Source organism: Populus trichocarpa, chromosome 13 (assembly GCF_000002775.5).
Source record: "Populus trichocarpa isolate Nisqually-1 chromosome 13, P.trichocarpa_v4.1, whole genome shotgun sequence".
Classification (NCBI taxonomy): Eukaryota; Viridiplantae; Streptophyta; class Magnoliopsida; order Malpighiales; family Salicaceae; genus Populus; species Populus trichocarpa.
The window spans coordinates 9,166,670-9,184,240 of record NC_037297.2 but is presented as its reverse complement, the minus strand read 5'-3'; the positions used below and the strand labels follow the sequence as shown (position 1 = coordinate 9,184,240).

Here is a 17,571-nt window from a genome sequence, read left to right as displayed (position 1 = left end):
TTATGGGTGGAGTATGTACAATACGTTCTGTATCATAACTCATAAAAAATATAAAGCATAACATTCTATTTATGAGAAAAACTTAATAACCCTATAAATAAATAAAAATATCACATATATTATTCCAATATAATTTTAGAAATTTATTCAATAAAATCTATATTTGATTTTTCTAAGTCTAAAATTACAATTCTCTATATTAATCACATTTTAAGTTCTTCAGTTAATAATTAAAGTATAAACAATGATACAATTATACCAAACTATTTGATTCTTATTTTTTATATATATGGGATCCTTTTCTATTTCTACTAATATTAAAAATAAAAAAACCCCTTAAAAAATATTCATAAAATTTATATTCATGCCTATTTTTTAATTTCTATTCACCCTTAAGCAAATCAAATATATATTCAATAATGTTAAAATATAGTAATCTATATATATTCACTACATGAAATAGTTTCCAAAAATTATAAATAACTCTTAAATCCATATTATTTTAAAAAATAAACTTCATCCAATTGCTATTTGTATAATATATTTTGATATTTAATGATAATTATTATTTTTTTCCACAAGCATGCTTGTCCTAACTTTTTTTTTTTCAAGTTCAACATTGGGTTTTTGTTGATTTTTATTTAATTTTATTTTTTATATTTATTTGATTTTATATATATATATATATAACTAAATTAAAAAAAAATTTATTAAACTCAGTACAGTAAAGTTCATGACAATATTTAAAAAATAATAATCTTAATTTGTTTTTACATTTAACACAATCAGAAGCAAAAAACACAGAGGCTCTTGTGATGTAACACTCTTCAGTTGCATGGGAGTGGGAGAAGGAAGACTGAATTACCATATATTTCAAGTCTTCGAAATGGAGAGATCGGCTCTTCTTTTGTCCATGGATGTTGCTGCTAGAGGCTTGGATTTTCTGAAAGTTAGATGTATTAATCAGTATGATTCTCCAGGAGAAGCAACTGAATACGTTCACAGGTTGTGAGGCATTTCTTTCTGTTGTGTTTCTTTGCATTTCTTTTCACACTTTTATTTTTGGTTTTGTTAGGATTGGATAAATGGTTCGTTGGAGCTTGATTCCACCAATATATCATGGTGCAGGGCTGGTTTAACTGCTCTGTTCGGTGAAAAAGGAGACTCGTTGCTATTTCTGTAACCAGTTGAAGTGGATTATCTACCAGACTTGGAGAAACATGGCGTATCACTAACAGAGAGCTCGTTTGCGAACGTGGCTGGCCGGACATTTCAGCCAAGGATGAATAAACTGTCTCAGAATGCATTTTGTTCAGAATTTTTATGGTGAAGAAACTTCATTTGGGTCATGTTTCCAGAAGCTTCGGGCTGAAGCAGCAGCTGTCGTTGGTTGCATTCCAAACTCAATCAAAGAAGAGGAAGAGAGAAGGGAGGCAAAAGGGACTATCAAATAAGAGAGAGGCCAACTGTAAAACGAGAGCCTAAAACATGAATATATATATTTTTTGAAATATGGCAGATTGATGAGACTATAGACAGATGCTGAAAGCAATAACACTGGACATGTTGCTAATCGTAGGCATACCAATCAGTATTTATGCGCTGACTTCCATGGTTTTTGAACTTGGGAGTTCGCCACTGGGCATCCGAATGTGACTTAAGCATATAGGTTCCTTGACTCTCAAAATCGTACCAGGATAAATTAGCTGTGGCTGGAGATTTTGTATTGAAATTCGGTAATTACAGTTATAATACATACAAGTAATAGTTTTTCTTATATATATTGGATTACTGTACTCATAGATCTGGTGACTCTGACTCAACCCTAAGCCAATGGTAAACAAATCAAGTTCATGCATACCATGAAATAAGGTTGTGAAAAATGCAAGATTCCCTCGAAACCACGCCCACGGCCCACGCCCATGCCCAAATCGAAAAACCAAAACCAGAATTTTAGATATCTCCCTCTTGTATTACTTACTGAACTAGTGTGTTTTGTGTTGGCCGACCATGCTGACATGTATTTCATTCAACAAATTTCTCGCAAACTTTCAAATCTAGCACACTCAGATTTGATCGATCCCAAAATCGTAACTTTAGTTCAACAAGGACAATATGTAGATGCCTTGCAATTCTACTCTAGAAATCCCCTAAACGCTACCAGGTTCACATACCCTTCTCTCCTAAAGGCCTGTGGTTTCCTTTCAAATCTTCAATATGGAAAAACAATTCATTCTACAATCATCACCAAAGGCTTCTTCTACTCTGATCCTTATATCACTACCTCACTTATCAATTTTTATTTTAAATGCGGGTCATTTGGAAATGCAGTTAAAGTGTTTGATAAATTGCCTGAGAGTGAAGTGTCAGGCCAAGATGTAACCTTTTGGAATTCTATAGTTAATGGGTACTTTCGATTTGGACATAAAAAGGAGGGCATAGCTCAGTTTTGTAGAATGCAATTATTTGGTGTTAGGCCTGATGCTTACTCATTGTGTATTCTACTTGGTGCGTCTGATGGGCATTTGGGATATGCGAAGCAAATTCATGGTTATAGCGTTAGAAAAGTGTTTTACGGTGACCCTTTTTTGGAAAGTGGACTAATTTATATGTACTTTAGTTGCGGTAGACCTCTGGATGCGTGGCGTTTGTTCAAAGAGTTGGAAGATAAGGGCAATGTTGTAGCATGGAATGTGATGATTGGAGGATTTGGTGAGAATGGCTTGTGGGAAAATAGCTTGGAAGTATATTTGTTAGCGAAGAATGAAAATGTCAAACTTGTTTCAGCATCCTTTACTAGTACTCTAAGTGCTTGTTGTCAGGGTGAATTTGTTAGTTTTGGCATGCAGGTTCATTGTGATCTGGTTAAGCTGGGTTTTGAGAATGACCCTTATGTTTGTACTTCACTATTGACTATGTATTCCAAGTGCAAGTTGGTTGAAGATGCCGAAAATGTTTTTGATCAGGTTTCTGTGAAAAAGACTGAATTATGGAATGCAATGATCTCGGCATATGTTGGTAATGGACGCTCTTATGATGGTTTGAAAATTTACAAACAGATGAAGGTACTTCAAATTCCACCTGATTCTCTTACAGCGACAAATGTTTTATCATCTTGCTGTTTGGTTGGTTCATATGATTTTGGTAGGTTGATTCATGCAGAATTAGTAAAAAGACCTATTCAAAGTAATGTTGCTCTACAGAGTGCTCTGTTGACCATGTACTCAAAATGCGGTAACAGTGATGATGCTAATTCAATATTTAACACAATAAAAGGAAGGGACGTAGTTGCATGGGGTTCCATGATATCAGGTTTTTGCCAAAATAGGAAATACATGGAGGCTTTGGAATTTTACAACTCAATGACAGTATATGGGGAGAAACCAGATTCTGATATTATGGCAAGCGTTGTGAGTGCTTGTACAGGACTAAAGAATGTCAATCTCGGTTGCACTATCCATGGACTTGCTATTAAAAGTGGGTTGGAACAGGATGTTTTCGTTGCAAGTTCCCTGGTGGATATGTACTCCAAATTTAATTTCCCAAAGATGTCTGGAAATGTATTTTCTGATATGCCACTTAAGAACCTTGTAGCTTGGAATTCTATAATATCTTGCTATTGCAGGAATGGCCTCCCAGACTTGTCCATTAGTCTTTTTTCTCAAATGACACAGTACGGCTTGTTTCCAGATTCTGTCTCTATTACAAGTGTCCTTGTTTCTGTTTCGTCAGTTGCAGTACTACGTAAAGGAAAGGCAGTGCATGGGTATCTGATAAGACAGAGGATTCCATCTGACCTTCAACTAGAGAATGCTCTGATTGATATGTATATCAAGTGTGGATTCTTGAAATATGCCCAGCATATCTTTCAAAACATGCTTCAGACAAACTTGGTGACTTGGAATATAATGATTGCTGGTTGTGGATCACATGGGGATTGGTTGAAAGCAATGAGATTATTTGATGAGATGAGAAGTTTTGGAATCGCTCCTGATGATATTACTTTCATTTCTCTTCTGACATCTTGCAACCATTGTGGTTTCATTGAGGAAGGGCTAAAACTTTTTCAATTGATGACGGTGGAGCATGGGATTGAGCCAAGAATGGAGCATTATGTAAACATTGTTGACCTCTTGGGCCGTGCAGGACGCCTGGATGATGCTTATGCTTTTGTGAAAAACTTGCCTATTGAACCTGACAGGAGTATTTGGCTATCTTTGTTATGCTCATGCAGAGTCCATCATAATGTTGAGCTTGGTAAGCTGGCAGCTCATAAGCTATTGGATATCGAACCCAGTAGGGGCAGCAATTATGTTCAACTTTTGAATCTTTATGGAGAAAATGAATTGCAGGACAGGGCTGCAAACTTGCGGGCTTCAATGAAAGAAAAAGGCTTAAAGAAGACTCCTGGGTGCAGTTGGATTGAAGTAGGGAATAGCATTGATGTTTTCTTCTCTGGTGATAGCTCATCTCCGAGGACAATAGAGATCTATGACTTATTGAATAGTCTTAGGAGGAACATGCGAAAGAAAGGAGGTCATTATGAAAGTGTTGAGGCCTTGTAAGAATTGAATAGTCTTAGGAGGAACATGCGAAAGAAAGGAGGTCATTATGAAAGTGTTGAGGCCTTGTAAGAATGAGAATGACATCCTGGAAGGGATGAATTGCTCCCCAAAAGGAATCCGTTAATCTTCTACCAATTGCTTTGACAGCAAAGGACGTGTTGCTTAAGTTTCATTTGAAGATTAAGAAGCAAATTGAAATGAGTTGAAATGATACGATATGATCCAAAAAAAAAAGTTAAACAAGAAAATTTGGATTTTAGTTTTACGATACCGAGAATAACTTTTAATTTGACAATTGGATTGAGCTGAAATTTACCAAGAATAACTCTCAGGCTAAATTAGGTTAAAATTTCAGATCAATCGGATTTTAAAAAGATCTTGTGATACAGGTCAACAGATGCAATATAAATTTTATTATTAGTTGCCTTTTAACTTGTGGATTTTTTATTTGAAGATAATTTTTTTTCCTCGTAATGTAATGATATTCAACATTTTATTTTTTAAAGTTTTCTAATTCTATAAGGATCTTTAATGGACATAAACATAGTTTTCAAGTGTGGTAATTATTTCTTAATATTTCAAAATTCTTTTTATATAAAGATTTTTTATTTATCTTACTACACAAGGAAAGGAGGGCTGGGGTATTTAATGACAAATTATTTTTGGGCTAAATTATTTCTTTGTAATAATCTGAATTATTTTAAGGTTATATATTTGTTGTTTTATTTCATTATTTGGATATTTATATTTAGTTTAGAGTTTATGTTTTAGTTTGGATTTGTTTTGGCTCAAAATCAATGTTTTAGAACTGTTTGCCATTAGACTTGTATTATTTGATTATTAGCTTGGGCTTATTGGTTAGCAATCCAATAAAGATCCATTAGGGTTATTTAGAAAAACTATATATTGTTTTCTTTGTGGCAAAATTCAGTAGTCATGATGTTTTGAATAAACTTGTGATTTGTGTTATGCAACACTTTTCTTTTTGATGGGACAAATAACAAATTTGACTTATCTAGATATAACTGATCTTGTGGCGTTTTTGCATACTTCGAGTTCTTGATTTCTAAGACCAGCAGTTTTTGAATAAACAATATTTTCATGCTTTTGCCCTTATAAAAAAAAAACCTTTAAAATTGGCTAAGTATTAAGGTTTTTTTGAAAGGTTATTAATTATTACTAAATTAATTATAGACAAATAAGTTTTTATGTATTTTAAAAATATAATGAAATGACTAAAATACTATTGGAAGCAAAAAAGAAAATAGAACTAGCCTTAATTGGCTTTTTTATATTTTCACAATAGTTTTTTTCATTATTATCAAGTCAATTGAGGGGTAATTTGATACTTTTATAAATATAGAAAATAAAAAAAAACATAATAAAATGACCAAAATACCTTTAGAAGCAATAAAATAAAATAAAAATGGTCTCAAAAGGCTTTTTTATATTTTTCACAATTATTTGTTTTGTTAGTATTAGGTTAGCTAAAGGTCAATTTAATATTTGAATAAATATACAAAATAAAAAAACAAAAAGTGGTTGGCACGTGGGAGGTGTCTGCGCTTTTTAGATAGTGCATGCAAAGATTCATAGCAGCCAAAATCCTCTTCCATCGTATCATTGAAAGTGTTGTTATGTCCTCTTTCTTTTGGGGCAGTGTATGAGTTAGTGGTAGCATGGTTTATTGCCGGCGACACTTTCTTTCCCCTCTTTTTTTTTTTTTTTTTCTCATCCTCTTGAAACTCACACTGACCATGCAAAACTTTAGAATTGTCCTCTAATTTATAGGAATTTTCATTTCTATCGTTATTCTTTTGATTTCTAATTTCTTGCTTGGCTATTTTGAATAATTTTGATTTTTTTTTTCAATCTCAACATTCAATTACAATTTATGAAATATTAGTTTTTTCAATTTAGCCCTCATTTTTTTTATATTTTTTTAGCCTTTTGTTAAATTATTTTTTCTTTTCAATTTCACCCTTTAATCAAAGATAAAATTTATTTTGTATTTCAATGTTGATACTTATTATTTTAATTTCTATTTATTATTTTTAATCCTTTTGCATAATTGAATTTTTTTTTAATTTCATCCTTCAACATTTGATAGATTGAGAATTGAATTTCATGGTTTTTCTAGATAGTGTTTTCAATCTAATAACCGGGGTTATAGGTTTGAAAAGTTAATGTGAGTTGACATTAATTTTTTTTAAGAAAAATAACTTTGTGATTTTCTTCATTTTTTTTTATATCAGGTTATCTTGTTTTTATGACTTGAATCTCGAGTTTGACAAAAAAAAAATTCAAATTAGCTCATATCTCATTACCATAATTATAAATTTGTTATGATAATTCAAGCTGATTTAAATTAATTTATTAATATTTTTTATTATTTAATTAAATTAAAACTAACTTATTTAAAACGGTAAAATCGGTTGAAAAAAAGAAAAAAAAAGAGCTCACTGTGGAGCACGGGTAAGTTAAATCATAATCAAGTTCGTCAAAAGATGACCAGTGACAAGCAGTATTGCTCCGATCTCAAAGCTAAAGGCTTGCACGAGCGTACAAAGCAGCACCTAGCTGAACCAACCCAAGGTCATAGTCAGATAACAGGTAGACAGAAACAGACTCCAATTCCTTTCATTTTTTGTCTTTATTTTTTCAATTTTGGCACACAGGTGGTGTCATAATACCATACGTACGCAGAGACGGAGAAACAAGAGAAACTAAAACTAAAAAACTCACCTCTCCTCCATCTCTAACCCTTCTAGATCTTAGTGGATTGGTGATTGATTTGTCATAGTATAAGACAGCAACAGAAAGAAGAAGATGCTGAGATTCTTAAAAGGAGTGGTGGGTGGATCTGGTACCGGACTGAAAGATCTCCCTTACAATATCGGCGATCCTTACCCTTCTGCTTGGGGATCCTGGACTCACCATCGCGGAACCTCCAAGGTTCAATTTCAAATCCTTCGATTTTTACGTTAGGATTTATTTATCTTATTGTAGTGTACTACTACTAATGGACGCCGAATTAATTCTTTTTGATCATGTTTAAAATGTAATTCATTGTGGTATGTGAACCTGGAGGATTTAGTTTTTGTTTTTTCATGTTGATTGATTTTCAGGATGACGATGGTGGATCGGCGGTGTCCATATTTTCTCTTTCTGGAAGTAATGCACTGGATGGCCATTTAGCTGCTGGTCGTAATGGTGTCAAGCGTCTTCGTACTGTGAGTTTGCCTTTTCTCTATCTTTTTATTTTTATTATTTAGGCTGGGTCTTCTCAAGCACAGTAACCCATTTTGGCATGCTTACTTCTTCTTGAAATTGTTCAGTTGCAAAGCTTCTCTTTTATGATTCCTATTTTCTTGGCTTATCTTTTTTGAGGCTTGTTGTTTCTGTGGGCAAACTTCAATAACATTAGGTGCTTACAATCTTTGACCCATTCTTATGTCGTCGATAAGATTAGAAATTTGTTGTGTGATCATAAGGGTTATTTCTATTTTTTTTTTTGTTGAAATTTACCTTTTCATACACCATTTCTCCACTGGCATTGAAGCTGCTGTTGCTTCTTTCCAGGTCAGACATCCAAATATCTTGTCATTTCTTCACAGTACTGAAGTTGAAAGTGTTGAAGGTTCTAGCTCAAGGGTTACTATATATATTGTAACAGAGCCTGTTATGCCACTATCTGAGAAGATCAAGGAACTAGGTTTAGAAGGCGCACAAAGGTATGACTGCTCTAATCTGCTGGAGGAGTTGCTTTACTCTTTTGCTCATTCCATCTCTGATGGCCGCACCCCCAACACCACCCCCCCCCTTTTTATTACATGATTTCTAACTCATGCATTGCTTTTCATTCTTTTCGTGATAATCTATATTTTCTTTAGCATGCAGATTACCATTCTAAGCATTTTCATTTATAACTGCTCTTTGATTTGGTAGTGCACAAGCACACAGCCTAGGCACTGTTTCAGGATCATGTTGTTTTAGCTGGATGTTTACAATCTCCGCCTGTAATTCCTTGTTTACAATCTACCATGCTCTCCACACGAGATAACACACGATTCATATGATGGTGGCAATCCTGCCTTTTTCAATTACCAATGAATGATAGGGTTCCTTATAATTTCCTATAATTCTTTTCCTGGCAGGGATGAGTATTATGCCTGGGGGCTGAACCAGATAGCTAAAGCTGTGAGCTTCTTGAATAATGATTGTAAACTTGTAAGCACTTCCAACTCCATATGTGATCAGCAAAATTGATCAACTCCTGTCTCCTTTCTCTATTCTTTGTTGTTTGCATCACTTTCTGACTATCTTTGGTCACTGCAGGTACATGGTAATGTTTGCTTGGCCAGTGTTGTTGTTACACCAACTTTAGATTGGAAGTTGCATGCTTTTGATGTTCTATCTGAGTTTGATGGAAGCAATGGGAATGCAACTGGACCAATGCTGGTAATTCAAGTGTCTGGAAGTGAGCGATTGATGGAAATTTCTTGTTACTCTTATAGTAGATTTATTTTGTACTATATTCCTAAATTTCAAAATTGAGCAGCTCTTGCAAGTAGGATAGACTCTGATTACTTCTTGAGAACTGCATTAAGAAGTTTGTTTCTTGTAAATTGATTTACATTGACGAATAAACTTGTTCTCCAGGAAAGTTTTTTAGTAATTTAGAATAAGGCTTACACAGCCTGTTTTGTTCTGTCCTCATGTTTCTCACTGATGAAATGTTTCAATTATGTTATAAATTTTCAGCATATTCTACCATTAATCAACTATAGAATTCTGTATGGTGGTGGATGGTCGATTTAGGAGCTACCAATGCTGATATTCTTTCTGTTTTTCATAGTTTAACTTGGATTTGTTTTAAAGACTAGCAATGGTTATAGCTGGATGGGTTTAACATACTGTTTATGTTTTTTATTTTTCCAGCAATATGAATGGCTTATTGGATCACAATATAAACCAATGGAGTTGGCTAAGTCTGATTGGGTTGCAATCAGAAAATCTCCACCTTGGGCCATTGATTCTTGGGGCTTAGGTAAGTCTATTTTGCTCCATTTTTAGATGGTTGCTTAATTATATCATACTTTGGTCAATTAAAATGGTGGTGTAACTTTGTATTCATTAACAAACTAGGATCTTGGAATTTGTCTGTTGGGCATGCCTATCCTGATCTGTTCAATTAATTGGAACTATGCCTTTCATTGGACAAGATAATCCATATTTAAATTTATTTTCCTTGTAGATCCTAGTTTTGGAGGTTCATGTGAACATGATGCTGGTTATGTGGACCCATCTCCTCGATTGCCACATGGCAATTTAAAAAAAAAAAATGATCTGACATTCATATTTGTTCACTTAACAACAATATTTTTCTGACGAGAAACATGTGATCATTTTTACAGGAAAAGCAAACTTTTTGCTAGTCTATTATTTTAAGTATTTGTATTGGTCAATTCCCTTTCCCATTGGACAAAGGGAGTGCCTCTCCACCCATATTACTAATGGAATGGCTTTTGAAGTTTTCTCTGTTCTAATAAGTCCTCTAACATAAGACAAGCTCTTCAAGAAAATCTTTGAATTACTCTAGGCATCTTCAAAAATCTTTCAATTCTTATTGAAATGCTATTGTAGTTGATCCACGTGAACCATTGAAAACTATTTCACCCACCACATTCCTATCCACTTATATTTCAATTCCTCTTAGCCATACTGTTATGCTCTGCCCCATAGTCCATATTCTCCCAGGAATTTCCTCGCTTTCCCTTTAGTCTTCTTGAATAACCCTCCCTTTATTATATAAGTTGTATCCTTCCACTCACCTTTAGATTGTTAGATCCCCCAACAATCATTTTGCATCATTTGCTTCATGCTTCTGGGTCAATTTTATTAAGTATGAGAAAGTTTTCAAAGTTCAACTTTTTTTATTCACTAGCTTTTCATCTGTCATCCTTATGCACTGTTCATTGCAATTCTTGTTTGTTGTTAAAGCATCCTAAATTTAACATGTGTTGAGGCAAAGACATGTGGGAAAAATAATTTTTAGTTATTTTTATTTTCTTCTATGCAAGTTTCTGCAGACAATCTGATTGTTTTTCTTTTTTCCTTTCTGGTTTTGATTGATAGGATGTCTTATATATGAACTCTTTTCTGGTATGAAGTTGGGCAAAACAGAAGAGCTGCGTAACACATCTTCCATTCCAAAGGTTTGCCTTCAGGAATTTATTTACACATATTAGCCATGATGATAGTTTCAGGCACTGTTTCATGGCTTCTTTCTGTGTATCTTAGTTTGTCCTTGGTGGTTGACTTCGACTCATAATTTATTTTCTTTTGCACCACCTATGGTTTTTTCCTTCCCCAGTCTTTACTTCAGGATTATCAGCGCCTGTTGAGTTCTATGCCCTCTCGCAGGATGAATACAGCAAAGCTCTTAGAAAATAGTGGTGAGTTCTTATTATGAGTTAATTGTAGTTTATGTTCTTGGAGGAACTTTTAGTCCTACTAACAGCATGTCTGATATCAAATCCATATTAAATTCATTGGAATTGAATTTGTTTTGCTAAAATTCTTGTTTTTTTTTTTTTTTTATAATAAATTTGTAAGGATTTGAATTCCACAGGATGGAACTTGTCAATTTAAAACAAAAAAAATGATGAAATTCCTATTATCCACCTCAAAATGTGCATTCATAAAAGTTTTAAGGATAATTTTGGCTTTTAAGAAATTGTAACCAAACAACAATATAGACACAAGTAATTGGGCTGGTTGAATTGCCCTTAGTACCCCCTTTTTGTTTACCTGTATTTACATTCCTATGCTTTAGGGGATTTTGGTTTTCCAAAAATAGGCCCTGCATCAGCTGAATTCTTGAGCAAATCTGAATCCTCTAGGCAAGGATTTGAAAGTGTACGAAAATCATGGCTTGTAAAAGCCATTTCAGTTCACTTCTAATACATATCAATCATACCGAACATGAATGTTAGGTAAAATTATGAATTCTGTTGAATTCATCACAATTATTTACTTTACAAGCATCCGCTATAGAATGAGATTAGGAATTTTCTCCATCTATTAGTCTAGTTTAGTTCCTGTAGCTATCTTAACCAATTATAGGTAGATTTTTCTGTAGTTATATTGCCATTAGTATGTGTAGTATAGCTGCAGAAGAGAAGTATAAGATGTTAAGATGGCATTTTCATTGCAGAAAGAGGGCTTGGGCAACTAAATTTATGGTGTTCCCTATGGCAATCCCAATTTGATAACCCAAGAAGGATTCTTGGCCACACTAAAATGATTGGGTAACAGATGGACAATTATAGGATATGCTGATCACAGTGTTCAAGTGCTCTAGCTATGTATCTGAGCTATTGTATTCATTGGCCTTGTCTTCTTAGTTTCTGAAGAGAGTTGAGGAGCATTATTTGATCTGGCCACCAGAGCAGGAGGGGAGAAAGTAGGAGTCAAATCTGATTTTGGAAACTCATATGAATGGAATAGTAGAAGCTGATTAGGCTTTCATGTTTGCAACAGTTTAGATAAATATTTATAGGAAAATGTTGTTCTCGTTGTGCCTGAATTTAGATCCCCATGCTCAATTGGACTGCATGAGTTCAGACACATGTTTTTTCCCATTGTTTCTATAACTTCCATTTTGCTTTTAGCTTTCCATTTTACTGTACTGATATTTTTACTAATGGATTTTGCAGAATACTTCCAGAATAAGTTGGTGGACACCATACATTTTATGGAAATTCTTACTTTAAAAGACAGTGTCGAGAAGGATACCTTCTTCCGCAAACTTCCAAATTTAGCAGAGCAACTTCCTCGCCCAATTGTGCTGAAAAAGGTGGGAAAGTTCAGATTCTAATGTTTATGTAAACATAAATTTCATACTCTTATAGTTTTTTCCTGTTTTGGTATTTATCTTGGTTTCTGCAGTTACTTCCTTTATTAGCTTCTGCCCTTGAATTTGGTTCTGCTGCTGCCCCTGCTTTGACTGCATTGTTGAAAATGGGTTCTTGGCTTTCATCTGAAGAATTTAGTGTCAAGGTCTTTTCTTTTTTCACATCTGTTTACATTTATCTTATTTTCATGAGTCATGGCTGGTTTAAAGATTTCTATAACACTTCTCTTGAAGTGCCAAGATGTTGTCATCATTTGTATAGTACTGTCATGTCATGGAGGTAAGTTCCTATTTTTTGCAGGTGTTACCGACTATTGTGAAACTTTTTTCCTCCAATGATCGTGCTGTTCGTGTTAGTCTCCTGCAACATATTGATCAATATGGAGAGTCATTGTCAGCACAAGTTGTTGATGAGCAAGTATGCATCATTGATCAGTGACTTCATGTTTTTTTTATTCAAGCAAACTAGATAATTTTATTTGGAATATGGTCTTCATAATATTGTAATTCTCAATGGGGATAATGTGGCCAGGTTTTCCCTCATGTTGCTACCGGGTTCTCTGATACATCTGCTTTTCTTCGTGAATTGACTCTTAAATCCATGCTGGTTTTGGCACCTAAGGTACTTGTATGACTTTTGCAGTGGCCATATGTGATCCTTGTTATTATTGATGTTTTTCTGCTTTAGGTTTACTGGTTGATTCCGAGCTATGCTTGTGTAAGTAATTAATTGTGGTTTTCGAGTTCTTCCTGAATGTTGCTTTTGTTTCACCTGAAATTGCAGCTTTCTCAACGTACTATTTCGGGCTCCTTGCTGAAATATCTTTCGAAGTTACAGGTCTGTATGATTTATTTGTTGATACAACTGAAGTCTGTTTAGATTACTTTGTTACCATTTAGACTGCCTTAGGCTGCATTTCTTTTGGCTTTACTTTGAAGTTCTTTCCTTTCAATTGATGATCCTTTTTCCCTCTGTCCTATTTTGAAACAAAAGGTATTCTTATATTACTTTGTGTATCTGTAGTTTAATAGGTTTGTTTTTTGTAGGTTGATGAAGAGCCTGCAATTAGAACAAATACCACCATATTACTTGGGAATATTGCAAGCTACTTGAATGAAGGGGTAAGAATGAGCGAATTGTCATGTTGTCTTTAATTCTACGCATCAAGAATCTTTCTATTCTTGTTGAGGATGATCAATCTTGTGGTTCTATTGATTTTATGTAATCATTGATTAATTGAGAATTTACTAGATTTTCTTTGTGAAAATGTTCTTGTTGTTTGAATTACAAGCAGACAAGGAAGAGAGTTCTAATTAATGCTTTTACAGTTCGAGCACTGCGTGATACTTTTTCTCCTGCCAGAGGAGCAGGTATAAGACTGTACATTCTGTTAATTTACTATTTGCTCTTTGATCAAGTTCTTATTCTGAGAAAAGTTTCATTCATTTCAAGTTTTTTTTTTCCTACAGCCTATGCGAAATAATTTTTTTTAGATGTAATCTAGTGCCTTTACATCCTGGTGTTCTGCACAATGCCTAAAATAAACTTGTATTATTGCAGGAGTAATGGCTTTGTGTGCCACTAGTTCTTATTATGACATTAACGAGATCGCAACTCGGATTCTTCCGAATGTTGTTGTACTTACTATTGATCCTGACAGGTTATATTTTCTCTGGATGATTTTTACATATCTTAGTGTTTTCCCTGCATTGCATAAGAATTGAAATGCTCTCTTTCTTTTTCTTCTTAACAGTGATGTTCGATCAAAATCTTTTCAAGCAGCTGAACAGTTTTTGCAAATAGTGAAGCAATACCATGAGGTGTGCTTATGAATTGTTGTTGCTTTTATTTCAACATGCTTTCTGTTTTCAATATGGGCACATAGAAATTTGAAGAGATTACTAAGTGCTCATGCATTATAAAGGATATTAGATGGACAGCACCAAGTTCTGCTGCTTTCTCAGTCAATACTTGCACGCACTCATGCAGAAATGGTATCTCTTGTGAGATATTTGCTATCTGGTTCACCGAACCTTCTCCTGCCCCTGCCTCACCCAGGCAATAGACCATTTTATATGCAACCATCCATTTGTTAGTATGCTTGACTGGGAGAAGCTTATGTTATCAAATGTGAAAAGCTTTCTGGTTGCCACTTACATGTCATAGTTTCTGCTTGCTACAGTGACAACTTAACATCTGTTTGTATGTCAATCTTGTCATACCAATTCCTCGGAAATTGCTTCTTAATTATATTGGTTAAAGAAGTCCAAAGTCTTTAGTAAAGTCTGCTGCCGATGTCCTTCATTCTGCTATTCTCCTTTACTCTGTATCTCCATGACATAGCTGGTCATAATTTAGAGGTGTCCATGATCTGGTTTGCTTCCAGCAACATGCTGTTGATTTTAATTTCAAAGCATTGGGTTATATTGATTTTTTTCCCTCTTTGGTCATTTGTAGACAAATGTTGGAGACGCAGCTGGAGCTGCAAGCACAGGAATCTCATCAATACCAGGAAATGCTAGTTTACTTGGGTAAGTGGTTTTGGAACTCGTCATGTTGGAACACTTTGAAATGCTCTTACTTGGCACTGGTCCTTTAATAGCTGGGATTTAATCACCTGACGTAACTGGTAAATTGAGTAGGGTTTTTTTTTTTTTTTTTTTTTTTTAATGTACTATCATTGCTAGGAGCACATCTTAATGTTATGCATTCTGAATGTGTATGTTTTTTATCCCCTTTCAACCTCTTCTCCCCCATTTTTGTTGTGTTCCTTTTCTGCTAGAGGTTGACATTAGAGTTTATTTGTACTCTCTTATCCTATATTTTTAATATATTGCACATCAATCAGATTCTTTTGACAGCATTTGTTAAGCACGACTTGGTTGAATGATCTATTTTTTTTAGTCTTAGTCTTAGCGGTGCACATTAATAAATCAAAATTGTGTATTCAAATGCTTACAAGTTACATCACACCAATCTCAATGATTGCATGACACCTTATCAATGCATTTCTGTTTGCAGTGTCTAACTTAAGGCAGTTAAAACTATGCATAAAGTAATGCTTTGCTCCATTAATGATGTTTTTTTCAAGTTTTTGTTTTTAACATGCATTTCTCCTGGCTACAGTCTTACGCCATGAATTTTGTATTTAATCTGAAACCATTTTTTATCATTCAGATGGGCCATGAGCTCCTTGACTAGCAAAGGTAAACCTTCAGAACAAGCTCCACTTGCTCCTGCAAATTCTGGCGTTCCTCTATCTTCCACAACCTCCAATGCCAGCTCAGGTATACATCTTGATTGTTTGTTTTGCATTTTTTATGGGTTTAAATGGAGAGTGTCTATTTGACCAATAGTCAAGTATCTTAATGGCCAATGTGTTTTCTGAGGGCATGCCAATCATGCTGTGTGAACTGCACATTGATATTAGATGGTGAAATGCACTGTTGATTCAGCAATGCTTGCTGCAGCATTGCTTATGCCTGCTTTTCCTATGATGCATTTATCTATCAATTCAATATCTGATCACTGTTTTTTATGGTGATCATAGTGATGGACTCTCCGAGTATAGCACCAGCCCGGGTAAATTCCAGCGGAGACTTGGCTGATCAACCTGTACCGGAGTCCCCTACTTCAACAGATGGCTGGGGAGAAATTGAAAATGGAATTCATGAAGAGCAGGGTAGTGTCAAAGATGGGTGGGATGATATTGAACCTCTTGAAGAGCCAAAGCCTTCTCCAGCTCTTGCAAGCATTCAAGCAGCTCAGAAGCGGCCTGTCTCACAGCCAGTTTCACAGCAAAAAGCACAAGGTGATATCATCATACACATAACTATAGTTCAATTAAGTTGCATCTCCGTGCCACCTGTTCTCCTGATGGGACGTTCAGCAAGTCTCTTTAATTAGCACTTTTACCCCTCCTTCAGCTGCAAGTGTGCGACCAAAAAGTACTGGGAGGGCGACAAAAGATGAAGATGATGATTTATGGGGTTCTATAGCTGCCCCTGCTCCAAAAACCAATAAAAAGCCTTTGAATGTCAAATCAGCTACAGCACTTGATGATGATGATCCCTGGGCTGCGATTGCTGCTCCCCCACCTACTACAAGGGCCAAACCACTGGTGGCTGGTAGAGGCCGAGGTAAACCTGCTGCTCCAAAATTGGGCGCGCAAAGGATAAACCGGACGTCCTCATCTGGGATGTAATTCAGGGACAGAGAACAAGGATGAAAAGTCAAGTTGTGTAAATTTTTGTTATGGTGACTGGTTTTCACATTAAGATAGAATGGATCCTAGTCGCCAGGAGTTGTATCTTGTACTGCCTGCCAACATAATTGATTTGTAATATCATTCATTTGTACATGATATTCCTCTTATATGTTTTGTTTCTACTTCAAGATGACCGTTGCGATGTTTGTTGGGTAAATTAGTTTCTGCAGCAGCTTGTATTTTGAAATAGCAAATTCACAGAGCATGTAGACATGCTTAAGATGTAATGCACTTGATTGGAATAAGGGTTTGTGTGCTCGTGGATCGAAGCGAATTTATTGTCTTTAATGGCATCTGTTACTATAGCAAAATCTTCAATTCATGAACTTGCTGGTGAGAGAAACAAGAGGATTCCACTCTCACGGTGGATACTTGGATATTGAGATGGATCAAAAAGATGTGTTGGGGAGGTTGGTCAGTGGTCGGAGGTCTCAAGTCGTCTAGATTTGTGTTGTGTGTTATCAATGCAAATGCAAGCGCAGAAGTCAGAAAACTCTTGCACTGCAATCTGACTGAAATGATCTTGTGGAAATTGTGGTGATCTATTGTCGATGTTGATATTTGGATAAATTGTTAAGATTGCGGGTGTAAGTGTGAGTGATTGTAGGGTTTGTGATTCAATTAGTGAAAGAGGGTATGTGCGTGACTTGTGCATAATTTTTATTTATTTTCTTAGAATGTCTTTGATAAATGGATAAAAAGAAAGTGATGAAAAACATCTTTAACCATTGGTTTTAGCTTGTAATAATGCTAAATTTCTCCAAAAAAATAAAAATAAATCATGTTCGTATTTTCAATAAAAAAAATAAAAAATATGAAT

General features: G+C 34.8%; 2 protein-coding genes across 5 annotated transcripts; both read left to right on the top strand.

Annotated features, from left to right (window-relative positions):
* The first annotated feature begins 1,087 nt into the window (after nucleotides 1–1,087).
* LOC7497362 (pentatricopeptide repeat-containing protein At2g40720) lies at nucleotides 1,088–4,776 on the top strand. 3 transcript variants are annotated; one of them, XR_008057047.1, is made up of 3 exons: nucleotides 1,088–4,257; nucleotides 4,353–4,536; nucleotides 4,606–4,776. XR_008057047.1 is itself a non-coding variant. In XM_024583372.2 (2 exons), exons 1-2 carry the CDS (start codon nucleotides 1,923–1,925, stop codon nucleotides 4,424–4,426), a joined length of 2,409 nt encoding a protein of 802 aa, XP_024439140.2. In that variant the 5' UTR covers nucleotides 1,088–1,922; the 3' UTR covers nucleotides 4,427–4,563. The 3 variants fall into 3 exon arrangements, 2 of the variants coding, with proteins under 2 accessions (XP_024439140.2, XP_024439139.2); XM_024583372.2 differs by lacking the exon at nucleotides 4,606–4,776 and having other exon boundaries at nucleotides 4,353–4,563; XM_024583371.2 differs by having other exon boundaries at nucleotides 1,697–4,536.
* Nucleotides 4,777–7,034: 2,258 nt separating this feature from the next.
* Nucleotides 7,035–16,879, top strand: LOC7497363 (uncharacterized). 2 transcript variants are annotated; one of them, XM_052446584.1, is made up of 22 exons: nucleotides 7,035–7,178; nucleotides 7,375–7,520; nucleotides 7,694–7,798; nucleotides 8,148–8,299; nucleotides 8,723–8,795; nucleotides 8,904–9,026; nucleotides 9,507–9,615; nucleotides 10,704–10,783; nucleotides 10,942–11,023; nucleotides 12,287–12,426; nucleotides 12,519–12,629; nucleotides 12,785–12,901; nucleotides 13,016–13,105; nucleotides 13,268–13,321; nucleotides 13,531–13,605; nucleotides 13,779–13,854; nucleotides 14,045–14,144; nucleotides 14,238–14,304; nucleotides 14,942–15,015; nucleotides 15,662–15,771; nucleotides 16,035–16,295; nucleotides 16,411–16,879. In XM_052446584.1, the coding sequence occupies exons 1-22, from the start codon at nucleotides 7,073–7,075 to the stop codon at nucleotides 16,686–16,688; spliced, it is 2,529 nt and encodes an 842-aa protein (XP_052302544.1). In that variant the 5' UTR covers nucleotides 7,035–7,072; the 3' UTR covers nucleotides 16,689–16,879. The 2 variants fall into 2 exon arrangements, with proteins under 2 accessions (XP_052302544.1, XP_024439709.2); XM_024583941.2 differs by having other exon boundaries at nucleotides 7,039–7,178; nucleotides 7,379–7,520.
* Nucleotides 16,880–17,571: the final 692 nt, after the last annotated feature.

Coding starts and splice junctions, on each gene's coding strand:
- LOC7497362 (XM_024583371.2), top strand. CDS start 1,923: ATGCCCAAATCGAAAAACCAAAACCAGAATTTTAGATATCTCCCTCTT. Junction 4,537..4,605: donor GAACATGCGAAAGAAAGGAG/GTCATTATGAAA, acceptor GAAAGAAAGGAG/GTCATTATGAAAGTGTTGAG.
- LOC7497363 (XM_052446584.1), top strand. CDS start 7,073: ATGACCAGTGACAAGCAGTATTGCTCCGATCTCAAAGCTAAAGGCTTG. Junction 9,027..9,506: donor ATGCAACTGGACCAATGCTG/GTAATTCAAGTG, acceptor TTATTTTTCCAG/CAATATGAATGGCTTATTGG. Junction 13,322..13,530: donor AATATCTTTCGAAGTTACAG/GTCTGTATGATT, acceptor TGTTTTTTGTAG/GTTGATGAAGAGCCTGCAAT.